This window comes from Pseudorasbora parva, chromosome 21 (genome assembly GCF_024679245.1).
Source record: "Pseudorasbora parva isolate DD20220531a chromosome 21, ASM2467924v1, whole genome shotgun sequence".
Taxonomy (NCBI): Eukaryota; Metazoa; Chordata; class Actinopteri; order Cypriniformes; family Gobionidae; genus Pseudorasbora; species Pseudorasbora parva.
In genome coordinates this window covers 18,090,466-18,109,760 of record NC_090192.1, presented here as the reverse complement: position 1 = coordinate 18,109,760, position 19,295 = coordinate 18,090,466, and the positions used below count along the sequence as shown (strand labels likewise).

The 19,295-nt window shown below is 38.7% G+C and overlaps 1 protein-coding gene across 1 annotated transcript in view; it reads right to left on the bottom strand.

Moving 5' to 3' along the window:
- lrp2b (low density lipoprotein receptor-related protein 2b) overlaps nucleotides 1-16,662 on the bottom strand; it is a 62,586-nt gene extending 45,924 nt beyond the window's left edge. Inside the window, exons 1-16 of the mRNA XM_067429580.1 lie at nucleotides 16,524-16,662; nucleotides 15,741-15,911; nucleotides 11,807-11,917; nucleotides 11,554-11,676; nucleotides 11,331-11,447; nucleotides 9,906-10,016; nucleotides 9,665-9,778; nucleotides 8,924-9,040; nucleotides 8,667-8,810; nucleotides 7,774-7,890; nucleotides 6,925-7,053; nucleotides 6,285-6,454; nucleotides 5,980-6,203; nucleotides 5,675-5,881; nucleotides 437-639; nucleotides 211-351 (exon numbers count right to left, since the gene is read on the bottom strand). Of these exons, the coding sequence (XP_067285681.1) occupies nucleotides 211-351; nucleotides 437-639; nucleotides 5,675-5,881; nucleotides 5,980-6,203; nucleotides 6,285-6,454; nucleotides 6,925-7,053; nucleotides 7,774-7,890; nucleotides 8,667-8,810; nucleotides 8,924-9,040; nucleotides 9,665-9,778; nucleotides 9,906-10,016; nucleotides 11,331-11,447; nucleotides 11,554-11,676; nucleotides 11,807-11,917; nucleotides 15,741-15,911; nucleotides 16,524-16,662 (2,338 nt within the window). The remainder of the gene's footprint in view (nucleotides 1-210; nucleotides 352-436; nucleotides 640-5,674; nucleotides 5,882-5,979; nucleotides 6,204-6,284; nucleotides 6,455-6,924; nucleotides 7,054-7,773; nucleotides 7,891-8,666; nucleotides 8,811-8,923; nucleotides 9,041-9,664; nucleotides 9,779-9,905; nucleotides 10,017-11,330; nucleotides 11,448-11,553; nucleotides 11,677-11,806; nucleotides 11,918-15,740; nucleotides 15,912-16,523) is intronic.
- Nucleotides 16,663-19,295: the final 2,633 nt, after the last annotated feature.

Sequence of the window (19,295 nt, the reverse complement as noted above, 5' to 3'; positions counted from 1 at the left end):
ATAAAATCCCTAGTCCTCTTAGTCCGAAACCAAGACAAGACTGATTACAAATGCGGTCGAGACCTAGACAAGACCAAGACGTTCAAAAAAGGGTTTTAAGACCGGTCTCAAGACCAAGACGGGTCTCGAGTACTACAACACAAATATCCCCAGCTAATAGGGGTTCAGTGAGGTTCATGATTTGCCGGGCAGGCTCTGTCTGTCACTCACTAAAGCAAGTTTGGCGGTCATCCTGGAGGTCGTATCCTAGGCGACACTTGCAGCGGTAACCCAGTCCGTCGTTGTCAGTGCCGTGACTCAGAAGGCAGATTTGCTGACACCCACCATTATGTCTGCCACATGGGTTTATCACTGCAGTCAGAAAAAGGCCAATTATGTGAGTATTATTTAGTGAGTATTTCATAGTTTATATTATAAACATTTAACTTTGTCTCACCGAAGGGCTGAAGAGCTGGATGGGAAACCACAATTTGTCCAGGCCTGTTAGTAGAGCGGTAGAGAAACGTTGGGTCACTGCCATTGAAGCGGTTGGTCCGAATCACACCCATCTTGACCCAGTCAGTGAAAAAAGCATGGTTCTCGAATACCGAAATCCCAAATGGGTGGGGCACCTGATGACCTCCATTCAGTACTGTTTTCCTAGTGGAACATTTGAGCACAAGAAGTTTTTTTTATTTCTTTTATTAGTTTATTAAACAGGGACAGTGTATGGCACTCAGCCATACCAAAATTAGCTACAAGCTAAATTTCATCTGTAGTCCCTGGGCAAGTTCAAAATAAAATATTTTAGAGCTTGAAATTAAAATGTATATTCATTATAAAAATGTCCATGGTGTTATATGATTTTATGAATTAACATAACTTTTCCAGGTCTAGAAATAAAACTTTTTAAATTGGACTACATCATATATCCAGATTTTTCTAGAATCATAAATCCTTGTTTATAAATACAAGTGATGATCCTATGAATTATACTATGCACGATTGATAAACTAACCATAAGCACAAAATGTTATAAATCTCAGTTCACTTTAAATTCAAATGCAATGTGAACAAACGCATCAACTCCACCTATAAAATGCCCACAAATATCCCTTTGTGTTTCAAAAGACGTATGCCACTCATTATGTTTAAAAACATCCATCTAATATTTAACTTACCAGATTGTCTATTTATCTTTACTTTTTAATTAACAATGTTGGATTATTTTAAAGGTGCCCTAGAATGAGTTGAAACAATATGTTAAATTGTTCTCTGATATCTACATAGAGGGTTATGTGGCTTATTTAAGGGCAAAATTTGTCCAGACACAGTTTTACAGGTCCATTTACAACCCTATAAATTGTCCGTAGGATGTAATGCTCTGTTTTTGCCTTATTTGGAAGGGTCATAAATATTAATGTTGAGCTCTGCTCTGATTGGCTTATTTCAACAGCTCACAGCAGTTCAGTGAGTCCTGACCGTCTTGACAGAACACAGACCGACTGAATGACACTTTAAGCAAAACATCTCAAATGGAGATTGATAAAATGAAGCCTACTTCTTTATTGGTGTTTTCAGATCATCCGCGCGCGAGAAAGAGCTCACGTCCTTCCAGTTGCCAGATTTCAGTTATTTAAATCCCCCAAACAGAGCTTTTCTGTGAAAAGAACTCGTATCCGGTGTTTTACCTTAACATGTCTAATCTGGCAACCATAGGCACGCAAGCTCTCTCTCGCGCACGAACAATCTGAAACCACCAATATAAACACGTAAGCTGCATTTCAGCAATCTCCATTTGACATGTTCTACTTAAAGTGTCCTCCAGTCTACATTTTAGACTTGTCTTTTTTCGTCAACGATATTGCATGTTTATATAACGTTAGTCACAATGTAGGCTAATGTTACGCAGTGACTGTGATGTACTCTGAACAAGCATGCAAAAACATTATAGGCCCACTTCAGTTCTCAAAAATATAAATACAAAACGTATATTTTTACAAAATGAATAGCCTTGTCAAATGACTGTCGTTTTAACTTATAAAGTTTGCTAAAAGTTTGCTAGAAGGATCGAGTGAACGATCTGTAAGCAACGTATCTACAGTTGTATTTTGTAATACAAAATAATATTATCCTTTGTCTTTACACTCTAAAAAATTCTGAGTAAAAAACAACCCAATGTTGGGTCATATATGCTTCAATATATAAACATACATGAGTAATAAGATTTACACTTGCCAAAAAAAAAGGTCATGTTCACACCTTTCATATACTTAGACCTTAGAACACACACTTACACACATACACATATCTGGTCACATGTCAAAATGTGATTTACAAAGACAAATACAAATTTGATTTGATAGTAGCCATTTCGTTGCTTGGCGTGTGAAGGTGTAAAAATGTGTGCTTTTTTTTAGCTCTGTAGGCAACATATTCCACTGACGAGCGACCACACAAGAAAAAGCAGAGTTTCCAAATACTGTCCTGCGTTTCGGGATCCTGCATTCACCTCGCACTGTAGATCTTGTGGCTCGAGCTGTTATTTCAGAGTCCAAAGATGTTTATTTTAGTCGAGGAGCAGCGTTGTCCTGAAGTATCTTACATCAAACACAGTTTATGTGTTTTGTATGGTACTTGGTGTTTCCTATTGTTACTGTACTAGCATCTTGCATCATCTAGACAATGCGGTCTCTTTAAGAAACTTTCAATTTAATCAGAAATTGTTTAAACAGTCAATAAGTGGATAAAATCGCTACTAACTGCTTGCAGGAATACAGTTGTAATTGCCACTTTCTTCAGTTTAAGACATTGAGCGAAGCTTGCTTGAAATGGGCCGAACAAACGAACAATCTTGAATTCAATTGTTGTGGTATCCGATTATAATAAACATCAACCATGACTTTTGACATTTTTTTTATCTGTGGGAAGGGTAGAAAAGTCTCCTGCACAGCCTGGAACATGACATGTGTCCATGAGAGAAGTTTGTTTATCTGCAATGTATCTCTCAATGTATCTCGAATCTCTCTCGATGATTCGGCTGTAGTTCCGCCTGACATTGCACATGTTTGGACAGATGCAAAAGTTGGGGGATTGCATATAAATGATCCCCAACGCTTGCATTACGGTTGGGTTTATGTTGAGAAGCACTTTTTTTTCAGTGGTGTTTTTGATTTACGAGATTTACATAAGAAGTAGGAGGCAATGGTGTTTGAGACTCAAAGTATGTGATGTCTATGTACTGAACTCTTATTATTTATCATAGTACTGAGACTGCTCTCATTAGAGTTACAAATGATTTACTCTTATCATCTGATCGTGGTTGTATCTCTCTATTAGTATTACTCGATCTTAGCGCTGCATTCGATACTATCGATCACATTATTCTTTTGAATAAACTCAAAAATTATGTTGGCATTAGTGGAACTGCATTGGCATGGTTTTATCTGACCGTTATCAGTTTGTAGCAGTAAATGAAGAGATGTCACATCGATCACAAGTTCAGTATGGGGTACCGCAAGGCTCAGTGTTAGGGCCGTTGCTTTTCACCCTGTATATTCTACCACTGGGAGATATCATTAGGAAGCATGGCATTAGTTTCCATTCTTATGCTGACGATACTCAGCTCTATATTTTCTCACGCCCTGATGAAACCTACCAATTCACAAGATTAACGGAATGCATAGCTGATATAAACAATTGGATGAATACTAATTTCCTGCAACTTAATTCAGATAAAACTGAATTTTTAATTATTGGACAGAAAAGCTCCAAAAGTAGTAACCTAGAATATTGTCTAACACTTGATGACTGCTCTGTCAAGCCCTCGTCGTCAGTGAGGAACCTGGGTGTGCTCTTTGATACCAATCTTTCATTTGAAAGCCACGTTTCTAGCATCTGTAAAACTGCATTCTACCATCTTAAAAATATATCCAAATTACGGCACATGCTTTCATTGCAAAATGCTGAACAGTTAGTACATGCGTTCATGAGCTCAAGGCTAGATTATTGTAATGCTCTACTGGGTGGTTGCCCTGCTCACTTAATAAACAAACTCCAACTGGTCCAAAATGCAGTAGCTAGAGTTCTTACTAGAACCAGGAAGTATGATCATATTAGTCCAGTTCTGTCAACACTGCACTGGCTCCCTATTAAACATCGCATACATTTTTGCTTATTACTTACAAAGCACTAAATGGTTTAGCTCCCCAGTACTTAAGCGAGGTCTTAATACATTATACTCCATCATGTCTATTGCGGTCTCAAAACTCTGGCCAGTTGATAACACCTAGAATATTTAAATCAACTGCAGGCAGTCGATCCTTTTCCTACTTAGCACCTAAACTCTGGAACAGTCTTCCTAGTATTGTTCGGGAAGCAGACACACTCTGTCAGTTTAAGTCCAGACTAAAAACGCATTTCTTTACTATGACATACACATAGAACAATTTTAACTTTCATTATTCAAATCAATTGACTGATTATTAGGCTGCATTAACTAAGTCAGCCAGAACCGGGAACACTTCCAATAACACCTGATGTACTCGTTACATCATAAATAGAGTGGCATTTACGCTAATAACATTTACGCTCTGTTTATCCCAAGGTTTATCCCGGATCCAGGCCGTGTCCGGATGGGATGGTGGACCTGCGCCTGGACATGACCAACGCATCCTGGAGTGTCTGCTGAGACCGTGTCAATTGGTGTCTATTCTGAATTTGCCTTACCGGCATATCATGCTCAAAAAACCCGTCTCCGGCGCAATTACTCCGATCTTTCAAGTATTCATACTCCTGTTTAATCGATGCACCATCCTAAACCTGACCATAAACCTGACCATCTTGTATGATACCCTGACATTTTGAATATTCCGATCTAATATGATTTCTGACCTGTAAGGTTGTCAGAATAATAATCATACACGGTGTGTTAATAGGCCAGAGGAGAATTGGCACCCCGACTGAGTCTGGTTTCTCCCAAGGTTTATTTTTCTCCATCATGCCCCGATGGAGTTTTGGTTCCTTGCCACTGTCGCCTTTGGCTTGGCTTGCTCAGTTGGGGACACTAAAATTATGATCAAAGTTATTCAGCTAAATATACAAATAAAATGTATGAATTAGGTCTTATTTAATTCTATAAACTATAATACTGATCTCCCAACATTGTCTCTATATGATAAATTAAAATAAGCTGATAACATTACTGTTTTCTCCAGAACGACTGTACAGCCAAATCTAATTTTGTTGCAATATTGTCCTGTTTGACACTGTGAAGCTGCTTTGACACAATCGTGATTGTAAAAGCGCTATATAAATAAAGTTGATTGACTGATTGATATTTCACTATGGCAAGGCTAATTACATTTTTCATTCTAGGGCTCCTTTAATTACTGTTATGATCACAACAAGTTTGTAAGCATGCTCTTCAGTTGCCATATAAATAAGAACTAGTTTTTGTCTTTATAAATTTCAATGTGTTCTTCACTTTTAATGTAGGATGAAACCCATGGAATTTGACCAAATCCCATCGAAGGTGCATTTTATAAATATAAAACTATTTTTGAGCGGATGCAATAAAATGGCCCCCTTGGCTATTTGCTAAGGCTTCTTAGTGGGATCTGGCCCCCTGGTTGAGAGACACTCATTAACATGTTCCTAAAAGGTTTAAAAAATAGAGATTTGTGGAGTACAATACCTGTCCAAGCCACTATATGTGACAGTCTCTACCAGGTTAAAATGGCTGTCTGTCCAGTAAACTCTCTTGGTAACCAAATCCAAGGTGATTCCAGTAGGGGAACCCAGTCTCGTCTTAACCAACTCAAACCGGTTACTACCATCCATGAAGGCCCGCTCCAATTTTACATCATCTTTGTTATATCCAGAGTCTGTGAAGAACATGTATCTGTAGGAGAAAGATCAAGCAAATCAGACAAGAAGGTAGACAAGTTAAAGTTTCCTTTACAACAAACTGAATCACATCCACTCACATACTGTACTTACCCTACAGTTGGGTCCAGAGCAAGCCCATGAGGAGTCACCAAGTTTTCTGCGATCAGCGTGACACGGTTTCCCCCATCGTAATCACATGCTTCAATTCTCTCCACACGTTCCTCAACAAGATACAGCTTGAAGTTAATCCAGTCCACAGCCACATTCTGGGCATTGTGCACTGCTTCAGACAGCACCTCCGTCTTATCGCTACCATCAAAATTTATGGAGTAAACCTGAAAAAAATAAAAATAAATTGTGAACATAACTGTATTTATTTTTAAATGTGTAATGTCACACTATAAACCATGAAACACCTTCTGAGAATTGGTATCTGTCCAGAAGATCCTTTGAGTGTGCCAGTTGTAACCAACACCCACAGCATAACCTTTACCATCTGATTGGACCAAAAGTCTGACAAACCGCCCATGTATATCTGCCATCTTAATATCACGCCCATCTGTGAAGATCAGCTGTGGTAAACCTCCTGTGAGGACCAAAAAGACAAGAGATGTTATTAAGTTCAAAAATTCTGTGCGCAACCTATAATGTCAAATAACAGTTGACTATAATGCTATACAATTTGGCTATTTGTATTTTTATCTGCATTATACTACTATTGTGGTTCTGGTATACCATCTGTACAGCAGGCAGTGATGAAAACGCAAATTAAATGCAAATAACATAATGGAACTAACCACAAAATTATGAATTTTTAATAGCAAAGTAGACTTTTGTGTATTTGTGCAAATACAATTTTTACTAAATTCGAATGGGATTCCTACTCCAGGAAGGTCTGGCATGATCCTGTATTCCAATTTTTAACAAATAGTTTGAAGCACTAAAATACATTTTAATTCAATTTAGAAATACCACTCATTTAGCACTATTTGACATTTGAAATTTGACAAATTTTAGCACCGAAAATAAGCATTTTCAGTGCTATTTTCCACTCACCTGAAATATTGGCCTTGCAGACATGACCCTGCTCCAGGAAGTATCCATCAGCACAACTGCAATGATGTGTGCCTGGGCGATCCTCACAGAAATGATCACAGATACCCCAAATTTTACAGTCATCATAGTCTGAGGATAAACCACATTCATGGGTCAATAATGTGACTCATTTCTTTTGTAATTTAGATATTTTTGTTGGGATTAAGTCATGTCTAGGTGGTGTAAAAGTCCAGAGATTCTAACAAATTTAGATTGGTTGAATCTTTTTTTTATTTTTATTTTTTTTATTTATTAAGCAGTAAATAAGTTCTTAAAATAGTCTTAAATAAGTCTTAAAATATAAATAATATTTTATCTTTTGTCCATCAAATCAAAGTGGGCAAAACCAAAATGCAGGAAGCCATTTTATTGTCATTTGACAAGAAACCATTTTGTTTTCATGTATAATGAAAAACTATAATAACTAAAATACGTTTTTTTAAAAACGAATAATAAAAAGTATTTATACTCACATGCATTTGAGTTGTAAGGTGTAAAATTGCCTTAATTTAACACCACTTAATATCTATCAAAAATGTATAAAAGTAATCTGAATATATATTTTTTATTTCTGAGAACATGACATAGATTTTCAAACGATTTCTCCTTTTCACTATCTCAGACATCCTTATGAGTCATTAAACCACATGCTAAATCCATTTTAAAGTGTTAATCCAGTAAATTAAGGGTAAAAACTGAATTGTATAAACTCACATTAATCATTCTCTCCAGTATAATGTGATATTATCCAGATTTAGATAAAAATATTATGATCTGTAATGAGATAATAAAGGGGTTTCATGCACTGACCCACACATGTGCGACTGTCATTGGCCACAGTGAAGCCATCGGGACAGTAGCAGGCTCCACCCTGTGGGCTGGGATGACAGCGGTACTCACAGCTCAGAGCAGAACACTGGTTTAAACCTACAGGAAAGAAAGTGTTATCAGAGGTAGTTAGTTAATTTAAGTATCTGTGGCAACTGAGCGATCACAGGCTGTCTGTCACATACATAACGTGGTCATCGTATAATAATAAAATGTGACTTCCACCCAGACACATGTGACTAAAGTAAAAACTAAATACACATAAAAACTCAAAACTCTAAATTGCCCTGTAAAACTGAGGGTGTGATTGAGGTTATGTTCAAGGCATACCATAGTTATATTGGCAACTAGTACTTTGTGACTGCTGTAATAGGCTTGTTAAGGAGCTTGCTAATGGTAATTTAATGTCAATTTGTTTGACATCGCAAGATCAAATCCAAATTTATGAGCTCAGAATCACACTGAGCTCATAATCATTTTTAAAATGCCATAACACTGAACTCATAAATTTGGATTTGATCTTGATTGGATTTGGATTTGAACTTTGGAACTGTTGGAACTTTTGGCGGTAGACAGGGGTTAGCATAGGCACCCTTTCTGGTCTGCGGCTATGCAGCCCCATGTGCAACAAACTGCAATGCACTGTGTATTCTGACACCTTTCTATCAGAACCAGCATTAACTTCTTGAGCAATTTGAGCTACAGTAGCAACACCAATGAGCCTTGGCCAAACATAACCCTATCGCCCTATAGCCATCACAATTTGGCTCTTGTAAAACTCAATCAAATCCTTAAGCTTAACCATTTTTCCTACTTCTAACTTCTAATATATATATATATATTGTAATTTCATTATATGTCTTTTATGTATTTACCACAGGTCAGGTGTGCTGTAGTATTGCTCTCATCTGTTCCCCCAGGGCAGTCAAGGTGTTCGTCACAAACTTTGTTTATGGGGACACACATTGAAGAGCCTGGACAGGGCCATTCACCAGGGTAACAGTCTCGGATACCTGGGTCTGAAAATATTAAATCCTCAGCACATAGGTTTAACTAAATAATCCTTTGTTTTCAACTCCATAGATTTGTCTGAATCTATTGTATATTGACAGGAGAAAGGTGTCACTCTCACCGCATCCATTTTCATCGCTAAAGTCTCCACAGTCGTTGATGCCATCACACACCCACTGCTGAGGCATACAGCGGCCATTACTGCAGGCAAACTCTGACCCACTACAGGTCCGATACTCTGTCAAAGAAGACAACATAGCAGGGCTTTATGTGGCAGAAAAAAAACTATGTATACTATGGTACTTACATGCACTGTAAAAAATTATTTAGCAAAAAAGTTACCTGGTTGCCTTAAAATTTTGAGTTAATACAATGAACATTTTTTTAGATTTGACAACCTTTATTAAAATATTATTAAAAGATTTTGTAAGCATATTGGGTAATTGTGTGTGTTTTATTTCTGATGACGCACTGAAACATGTCAAATAGTGCGATTTTCATGATTTATCCAATTTTGTATGTGGTTCAGATAGAATAATATTTTGAGTTTCTATTTATTAAACAAATTTCCTTCATTGTATCAACTCAAAATTTTAATTTCAATAAACTCGAAATTTTAAACCAACAAAAACCAACATTTTTTTTTTTTTTTACAGTGTGGTAGTCAAAATTACATGATACTACTATGTCCAAAATTACGGTAAAAACAAGGTATTTTTGGTACTTTTATCAAATACTGAATGTATATTTTGACTGTTTATGAAAGGAGAACTCAAATCACCCACATTCACTTCCTGATACATTAGTTTTTTGTAATGCCATCAGTTTTGGTAGAATAGGTGAGATGTATTGTGGGACCCACCACAGTTTTGCTCATCACTGTTGTCACCACAGTCATCCCAGTGATCACAGACAAAGCCCATTGGGATACAGTATCCACTAGCACATTCAAACTGATGCGGCTGACAATGTCTCGCTATTTCAGGGAAGAAAGACAATGAATATGGAAGGAAATTACCATGATGATGTACATGGTGAAATGTTGAACATTAACCTGAACATGCTTTATTGGAGTCTCTGATTGATACTAAACTCTCACTCACTGCAGTTGGATTCATCTGATCCATCTCGACAATCTAGTATCCCATCGCAGTGCTGAGTGTTGTTATAACAAGCACCATTAGAGCATGTCTTCTCTGTGCAAGCTGGGTAATCTGGATTCAACAAGAGGAAATTTGATGCTTTTATTGACATTCCAAAACCTGATGATGATAGTTTTTTTTTTTTTTTACAGATCCATCACCAGAATTCCCTTGTCATTTTGGTAACTGATTTATCTTGAGTTTTTTATGTGTATTGGACAATTAAAAGTGGTCATATGCCTTTTTTTCTTGTAAAGATAGCATTGCTAAAGACCTTTGTAACATTCGTCACGGGCCTGTTTGCAATAAATTTGAGTTTTTGAAGTTCATTCTGGATCAATGTATAAAAATGTAATGCATATAACAATGTAAAATGTATAAAATAATAATAATTTTCTGACTTTCTGACCATTTTTTAAGCTTCTATATACTGATCAGTAGGAGTTTGTATTGCTACTGAAAATGCTAAATGGCAAATTTCTTTTCATTGTACAGTAGAAGAGTTCTTACTGTTCTTACTGCCACCATGTATACAGTCAAGCCAAAATTTATTTAGACATCTTCGACATTTTCTCACATTATCACAGTTTATTCGCTATAGTTTAGAAAATAGAAATAAAATATGGCAAGAACTCAAAAGTTGAACTGTGTCAGAACAAATTCATCTTGATAATGTTGGATAACTGATAGAAATGGATTACAATAATCCAATCAGCTGTTAAATTTAAGTACACAATTAGATAATACCAATTTAGCTCAATCAATTACTAAGCAATACTTAGTTGTGTTAAATTTGTGAAGTAAAAGGTAACATTAGCAATTAATGAAAACACACTCGACAAAACATGGTCATGTCAAAGTGTCTGAATAATTTTGGTCCCAAATTTTAATACATTTTACTGGTACTCCACTGTATGAAAAATGTTGGGGTATACTGTCACAATTTACTTTATTTTGCTATCCCGGCACCCACAAGTGTCCCGCACCCACAAGTAAAAAAAACTTAATAGAATTTAGTAGGCCTACTAAATAAACATAAATTGTGTATGACCCCTCTTATTTTGTGTTCTCAACATATTAATGATTCTGCAAGGGCTATGTATATGTAAACTTTTGACCACAGTTGTAGAGAATTTAGTTAGAATTGAATAATAATAATAATACATTTTATTTATAAAGCACTTTACAGTTTAAAGAAAATCTCAAAGTGCTAGTATTTTTTTATTTTTTTATTTATCGTTTACTTATTTTACTTTTTATTGACATATTACATATCTAATTTTCTAAATATTCTGAATGTCTTATAGATTTTTTTTAGTGACATACTGTTAAAAAATAACCTTTTTTTTTTTTTTTTTTTTTTACAGTAGAAAGAAACGTTCTTACTGCAGTTGTTCTCATCCGAGCTGTCCAAACAATCTGATACATGGTCACATCTGTATTGTTTGGGAATGCACTGCCCTTCTCGACAAGTGAACTGGTTTGGGCTACATGTCTGACCACCTTAGAAAACAAACAGTAGGGTCATAGACCACATGTGTTAATACTTCCATTTTTACTGCTGAATTAACAGCATTATTTTAGTCATTTAAGGCACATGTAGACATACTGCAGGCTCGTTGCTCATCTGAGCCATCGGTGCAGTCCGGATCTCCATCACATACAAATGCTTGAGGAATACACTCCCCTCCTGTCAGGCACTTGAACTCCTCAGAGCTACAAGTTGATAAAGCTGAAAATACAATGAAAAGATGTATGAAAATATTTCCTGTGCGTAATAATGAATGGCATTACATTTATGAATTTGGCAGATGCTTTCACATGACATCTTGTCAGTGTTCAACCAGAGATAGCCTACTCACGACAGTTAAGTTCATCAGAGTCATCTGTACAGTCCTTTGTTCCATCACACCTCCAGTCTTGACTTATACATTGACCATTACTACATTGGAACTGACTGCTGGTGCACTGACCTGCTCAGAGAAATGTGGGTTAATTTTGTCTGACCAGTAATCTAATTTGACCAAAATCACTTACAGTAATGGCAATAAATTGTGGCAAGTGGAAATGGGACAAATATGTATTCACGTAGTCAAAAGAATAAAATAAGTTAATTGAAAGAAGAAGAAAAAAATGTTTCTGTTTGAGAGGTGTCAAGGTCAGCTCATTAGCTACATATTAGCATTTGCTTAGTCTGGAAAAATGCCAAACGCAAATATAAAGGTTGTTGTTAATTTAAATCTTAAAGACCCTGACTTACGTTTCTATGGGAATTTGGGGGTTGGGTCGCGTTTGTAAGGAATAACTTATCAATGAGTAACGTTTATGGATTTAGGAGCTAGCCACTGTGTAGAACATCTGAAATCTATCTCATGCGAATGCGTAATCACATTTGCTATAGCCTACTAACAGTTATGATGTTACAAACTAAAGTTCCAATGGTGCTAAGCTTTTTCAGTGGACTGAAAGTAGAATAGTATAGCTAATGTAGATCTTCCATTTTAAAGAGCTACTTTATCCAACGAGAATCTGTGCAGGGCGTACAAACAATAGCTGTTTTATTGGGGATAAAAGTTTTTACTTAAATTGTAACTATCTTTCGTTTGTAGGATTGGCAAGTGAATTGGTTCAGCCATAGTGGGTGTTATCGAATGCACTCGTTCGTCCAACAAGTACAGCCGATGTACGTTTAACAGTTGTCCAAATGTAGCTCACTCATTTTTATTCACTCTTTTTTTATATATATATATCGTGTAAACTCACCTGTTCAACTCACTGTCATCCCAATTGTTCATTCATATGAATCCCCTGGTCGTTTTTTTATTTGGCCAAAAGTAACTTTTATAAAATTAACTTTTTCCTATAAATTAGGCCTAGCTATAGGGTACTATTGGATAGTTGTATTTTTTTTTTTTTTACTACCTTGAGCATTTAGTTGGTTTGTTGACTTGACATGACATTTTTATTGTCACACAAGATAAAAATGAATATAATTGGTAGCATCAATTATAAATCAAATTTAAAATGCAGTAATGGTTAAACATTTCTTTATCTTACATGGACCTGTTATAAAAAAAAAACTGCTTTGCCTTTAGAATTTTAAATTTTTTGAGCCAAAACTTAAAATTGTCCTATGATGTGATTGTCTCAAGCATGGTTCAGTAAATTCCAACTTTTATACATTTAAAAGAAAAGCACACAAATGTAAAAAAATACCTAATGTCTATTTTAGTAAATGACACCCATTTTTAAACACATAGGAACTTGATACATTTTATCACTGAAAAACATGTCCTCCCGTGTGACACCATATCCAGTTTTTAAATGTAAAGTTGAATTAATTGAAGGATCCTATTGAAGGCCATGTTACATATGCACATGGTAAGATTTTGTCTCAGAATATTTAAACTTTTTTGGAACCACTATAAAAGCGTTCATTTCTGTTGTCATTTGGTGTGACACCCTATATTCTTAATTCTTTCCATCACAACATAGGACACATTTTAGTAAAATATAAAAATAAAAAAAAAATTGTGAAAGACTTGATAAAGTTAGTGTCCCCTTATATTTTCTCAAACATAAGACTTCACACTACATAACAATATGCACTTTTTCTTCAAAAAAAATTGAAGATTGAAGAAAAAATTGCTATTTTTTGTTTGTATAGTTGTTTTCTGAGTGGTTACATTTAACTTTTTTTGTATGAAGTTAATATTTGAGCTCTAAAGTGGGCAATTATTCCTATTGGAATCATTGCTCAAAATGAATAAATAAATACATGAAGTAGATGAGAGTATTGTATGATTTTTGATGATGATGAGAGTATTGTAAAGATCATAGATATTGTATTATTAAATATATTCTAAAACAGGATTACTAAAAAAAAAAATTCATATTTCCAAGTGCAAACACTGTACAGCAAAATATAGAGTATAAGAATAAGAAAACATTGAAATATTTGATTTAAGCATTATATTTAACATACCTTGCACAATTGAGGGTCCATGGATTACAAATAGCACTGCTAAAACACAAATACCTAATCTTTCCATTATTGTTTTATTTGGTCAAAACTCTTGCAGAGTTGAGGGACTCTACACTTCTAGCTCTGTAACAGTCTCAGTATCCATCCAAGGTGATATCATCTCCAAGGTCCTTGATGAGCTTTTCTCTTAAACTAAGCAAAGACTGAATGAAGGAGATAAAGGTGCAGCCCTTTATGACCCTGACTCTGTATGACTTTAATCCAATATTAACTTTTTCCAGTTAAACATATGTGAGCATCAGCAAAAATTATTCAACGTCAATTTTGTATAACAGGAGGATATGTCCTATCCAATAAAGGCATACAAAGGCCAAACATATATCTTTAAAAAAAAAACGAATATCTTATTTTAATCCTCGTTGTTTTGTGTTAAGATTTTGTTACTGTAAAAAAAACAGTTCGTATGTTCGTATGTATAATACGCCATAAAATGTGTCTCATATGCACGCGAAAAACCGCGTGCCATAGACACGCCAAAATGAGTTTTGGCGTATACATTCCACGACATTGCACACTCGTACTATTTATACGCATTTCTGTGAGAAGGTATTACAAGGAGAGGATGACTTATGAGGACATTGGCCATGTCTCCAATTTTCAAAATGCTTATAAATCATACAGGATGAGTTTTTTTTTAGAAAGTAAAAATGCTGAATGTTTCCTGTGATGGGTAGGTTTAGAGGCAGGGGCAGTGTAAGGGGATAGAAAATGCCATTTGTACAGTATAAAAACCATTATGCCTATGGAATGTCCCCATATGTCATAAAAACAAATGTGTGTGTGTGTGTGTGTGTGTGTGTGTGTGTGTGTGTGTGTGTGTGTGTGTGTGTGTGTGTGTGTGTGTGTGTGTGTGTGTGTGTGTGTGTGTGTGTGTGTGTGTGTGTTTAAAGTGAAAATTGGCTGTAGGTTATTTTGCTAGTTGGGGCCACTGGTTCAGCACTCTGGTATAAGACAAATTGTTCCACTATACTGTGTTATGGAATAAATTGCAGAGATATGTTTGTAGAATAGTTCTTTGATTATCCAATTTGTGTTTAAAGAAAAAATATTTAAATTCTCAACTTATAAAGTGAATATGTCCAAAGTTAAGCACAATCCTCACTATATAATTTCCCATTAAATGCATTAAGCTAAATTGCATTTATCTGTGGGAGGCAAACACTTAATCTTTTGGGATTCCTAAGTTGCTGATGTCAAATATTTTGGCATCAGTTCACAACCATCTCAGGGAAAGGCACATGGAAATCTAATAATGACAGAAATCTTAGCTAAATATACAGAAAATAGAATGAAATTTCAAATTTTAAAGGTGTCATGAACTGGCTTTTTTATTTTTTTATACTTATCTGAGGTCAACTAATGATGTTTGTGTGGTTTTTACATTCAAAATCATAACTAATAAGTAATAGGCTATTTTCTACACTGGTTTTGAGGCTCTCTCCAAAATGCTGGGTTTTTATGGGCATGCAGCACTGGAGACTCGGAAGTAAACGCTCACGGCTAGGACTGGATAATATTAGCATATTTAATGAGCTTAAGCTACCAGTTCACATAATGGAGGGGAGAGAGTGAGGGAGAAGCGGCAACCAGAATGATTATCTCGATCACAGGGCTCGTAAACGTCTTTATCAAACAAACACAATGTTTTATTTCTCATTGACCCGCGATTGATTGGACTATTATTTTTATATTACACATTTATATTACACAAGATCGGACAATATAAGCATGATCCGCGTGCACATACATACACATTCGGCGCCGCCCTTCAGATGTCAACTCGAGACAGCGAATAGCAGAACAAGAACGGAATATAATGAGATTCATCTGGGCTGGGCTTTGTGAGCCCTGGCCCATATGTGTCCAGCTCATGAGTCCAGCTGCGTATACTCTGTTAGACACGTACACATAAGCAAAACGATCTATAACAATACAATACTACTATCACATATAAAAACACGTTTTACTCACATCGGTGTGTTGCACCATTCCTGTCAGATCCAAAACCAGCATAGACCAGAGATTTGTTTACAAACGATTCCGCAGTGAACTGAAGTGAATATGTCTTCCCCACGTGAGCTGGAACTTCTTTAAAAATAAAGTTTAACATCTCATTCCTAATATTAGGATCAGAAGGAAGCTTATGCAGCGACTGTGTTCTTCCACAACCAGGAATAGTGCAATATCTTAATCTTCCTCTGCATGTATTGTTGTTGACCAGCTAGCACGAGTCAGTGGGCGGGGCTACTGGATTAGATGCACTGTAGATTCTGTAGAGGCGTTGTTTTGTCGCGCACTGACGTCAGTATGAAGCACAGGAATGTTTGCTGGGCCTGTGTCTATAAAAGCTTTTCTTTAACTAACAAGGAAGTTTTCAGCTCTGAAACTTAGAGGATATTCTTATATTACCATGACCTTTTATATATCAATAGCTCAAGGAAAAGTTGATTCCTCAATTCATCACCCCTTTAATATTTTCTACAGAATATTTGTTCCCTTTCATTCAGTCACTCTGAGTAACGTCATTGACTGACGAATGGGGGCTTCGCTTAGAAGCCTATCAACTTTGAGATCCAAGAAAGCGCCCAATGCCAGTGCCAATGCCACGGCATGCGGAATTTGAATAGCAGACTCCACCCCACCGCGTGGGTATAACAGGAAGTGTGCTGGCATGTTCGCATTATGTTTTTCTGCTTCGGAGCTAAGAGCACATACACTCTTCACTCCCTAAAGCCTTCTGAGACTCTGTCAGCTTCTTCAAGACGAGCAGCCTTCCAGTCGGTGTTGGTGTGACGGCTTGTTACAGCGATCGCATACTTCCTGCCTGCTGATCTGATGACCGGTATACAGCTGGTCTGTGGTTCCCTGGGCACATCAGCATCAACTGCGAGGTTTCCTCTCACAAAAAGAGCTCACACGTGGCACGTTCTTTTTAGGATGTCTCGCCTGTGTGCTTCTGGGTGTGGCCGTTTTCTTCCGCCTTCCGATGGGCACTATTACTGTCTGATGTGTTTGGGCTTTCAGCACGCTCAGGCAGCATTAGTGGATGAGTCATGTTCCCACTGTGGGAACATGCCCATCTCTGTGATACGGTCACGACTCAATGAACTCCATGCGGCCACCGGAGCGAGAGTCCCCTCTGCCACACCCCAATCGGCAGCCTCCTCCGCCTTCACTGCCCTCGATGGGGCCGTGGCTCGAGGGTACACTGGCGTCCTCCCTGTCAAACGTTCTGTTGCGATGCAACTGTGTCCGCAGAGTGCTTTGACCTGGCGCGTTGATCCTAAGCACCTCTCCAAGGCCTGTAGATTCACATCAACATTGGTGGTGAAATCCTACAGAGCTGTGGGGCAGGCTGCCGCCTCTTTGCATGCCATGGCAAGTCTTCAGGCCTACCAGGCCAAGTTGCTGTGTGACATGCTGGAGGGTAGGGCTGATCCAGGGCTCAGATGAGCTGTGTGCCACCACTGACCTCGCTCTCCGGGCGATGAAGGTGACCGCACGCTCCCTGGGTCAGGTGATGTCCACTGCCGTGATCAAGGAAAGACACCTGTGGCTCAACCTGGCTAATATGCACCACTACGAGCAAACTCATTTCCTTGACGCTTCCATATCCCAGGCTGGTTTATTTGGCGGTGTGGTTAAGCTTAACCCAGCAGTTCTCAGCTGCCCAGAAGCAGACTAAGGCTATTAAGCACATACTGCCCCGGCGCCAGCTGCTGCCTCCACACAGCTGCCCGCACAGTTAGCTCAGTCTGCTCGCCGACAAGGGCGCCCTCCAGCGGCTACCACCCCTCGTGCGCAGCCCCAGCAGCAAGCTGCCGAGGAAGCTGCAGGAAGGCGCCCAGTCTGCTCCAGCCCCGCAGCCCGCAAAGAAACGCCAGGCTAAGCGGCACTGCTGACACAGACAGCTCAGAGATGGGCAGTTCTTTCAGGGAGACAGTAGCAGAACCGCTCTTTCCCTCGGTGGAGGGCCGGGGGAGAATCTTTTGTTCAGCTGCTGGTCCACGGGTCAGCAGCACCCTAATGTGGTTAAAGAAATAACTGACAATCCCATCCCTGACCACACAGAGACCGGTGACGACCACCCTCGGGTCCCACCACTCTCACGTGCGTCCTTCCCTGCACCTAGCTCGTCTGGTCCTTCAGGTCAACTGGGAGAAGAGCAAACTCTGCCCAGTGCAGAGGATCTCTTTTCTCTGTATGGAGATCGACTCGGTCGCAATGTACGCTTAGCTTACGAGCGAACGTGCGCAGTCACTGCTGACTTGCCTCTGTCAGATCGAGAGCAAGAGTGTGGTTCCACTGAAACTATTTCAGAGGCTCCTGGGGCATATGGCAGCCATAGTAATGCCGCTCGGATTGCTTCATATGAGACTGCTTCAGTAATGGCTTCGCGATTGAGTCCCGAGATGGGCATGGCAGTCTGGCATGCTCCGGGTCCAATTGACTCGGGCCTGCCTACAGACCTTCACCCCGTGGCTGAACCTCAGTTTCCAGGTAAGTTGTTGTATCAACAGATGCCTCCACCACAGGCTGGGGTGCCATGTGCAATGGACATGCAGCTATGGGGTCCTGGACAGGACCCCAGCGCCTCCTGCATGTCAATTGCCTCGAGTTGCTGGCAGTACGGTTTGCCCTGCACCGCTTCCAAGCATTGCTGAAGGGTCAACACATGCTAGTCAGGATGGACAGCATGGCCACAGTAGCATACATCAACCACCAGGGGGGTCTACGCTCCCGCTGTATGTCTCAACTCACCCGCCATCTCGTTTTATGGAGTCAGAAGCAAGGTTCCTTCGTGCTGTCCATATCCCGGGAAAACTGAACCATGCTGCCGACGAGCAATCACGGGTTCGGCCCCTCCCTGGAGAATTGAGACTCCATCCCCAGATGGTCCAGCTGATTTGGTATCTGTTCGGTGACGCACAGGTAGATCTGTTTGCCTCCCACGACTTGTCCCACTGCAGCCTGTACACGCTTATGCGTTGAAGTGGAACCTCTTCGTCACCTGGTGTTCTTCCCGCCAAGAAGACCCCTGGAAATGCCCGATCGGGTCGGTGCTCTTGTTCCTCCAAGAAGGGTTGGAACAAAGGCTGTCTCCTTCCAAACCTTAAGGTTTACGTGACCTACGTGACTTTATCTGCCCACCACGACCTCTTGGAGAAGAAAAAGGTAAGTCAGCACGACCTGATCATCAGGTTCCTGAGGGGGGTGAGGAGACTAAATCCTCCTCTCGGCCCCCTCGTACCCTCTTGGGACCTCACAGTAGTCTTAGATGCTCTGCAGAGGCCTCCCTTCAAGCC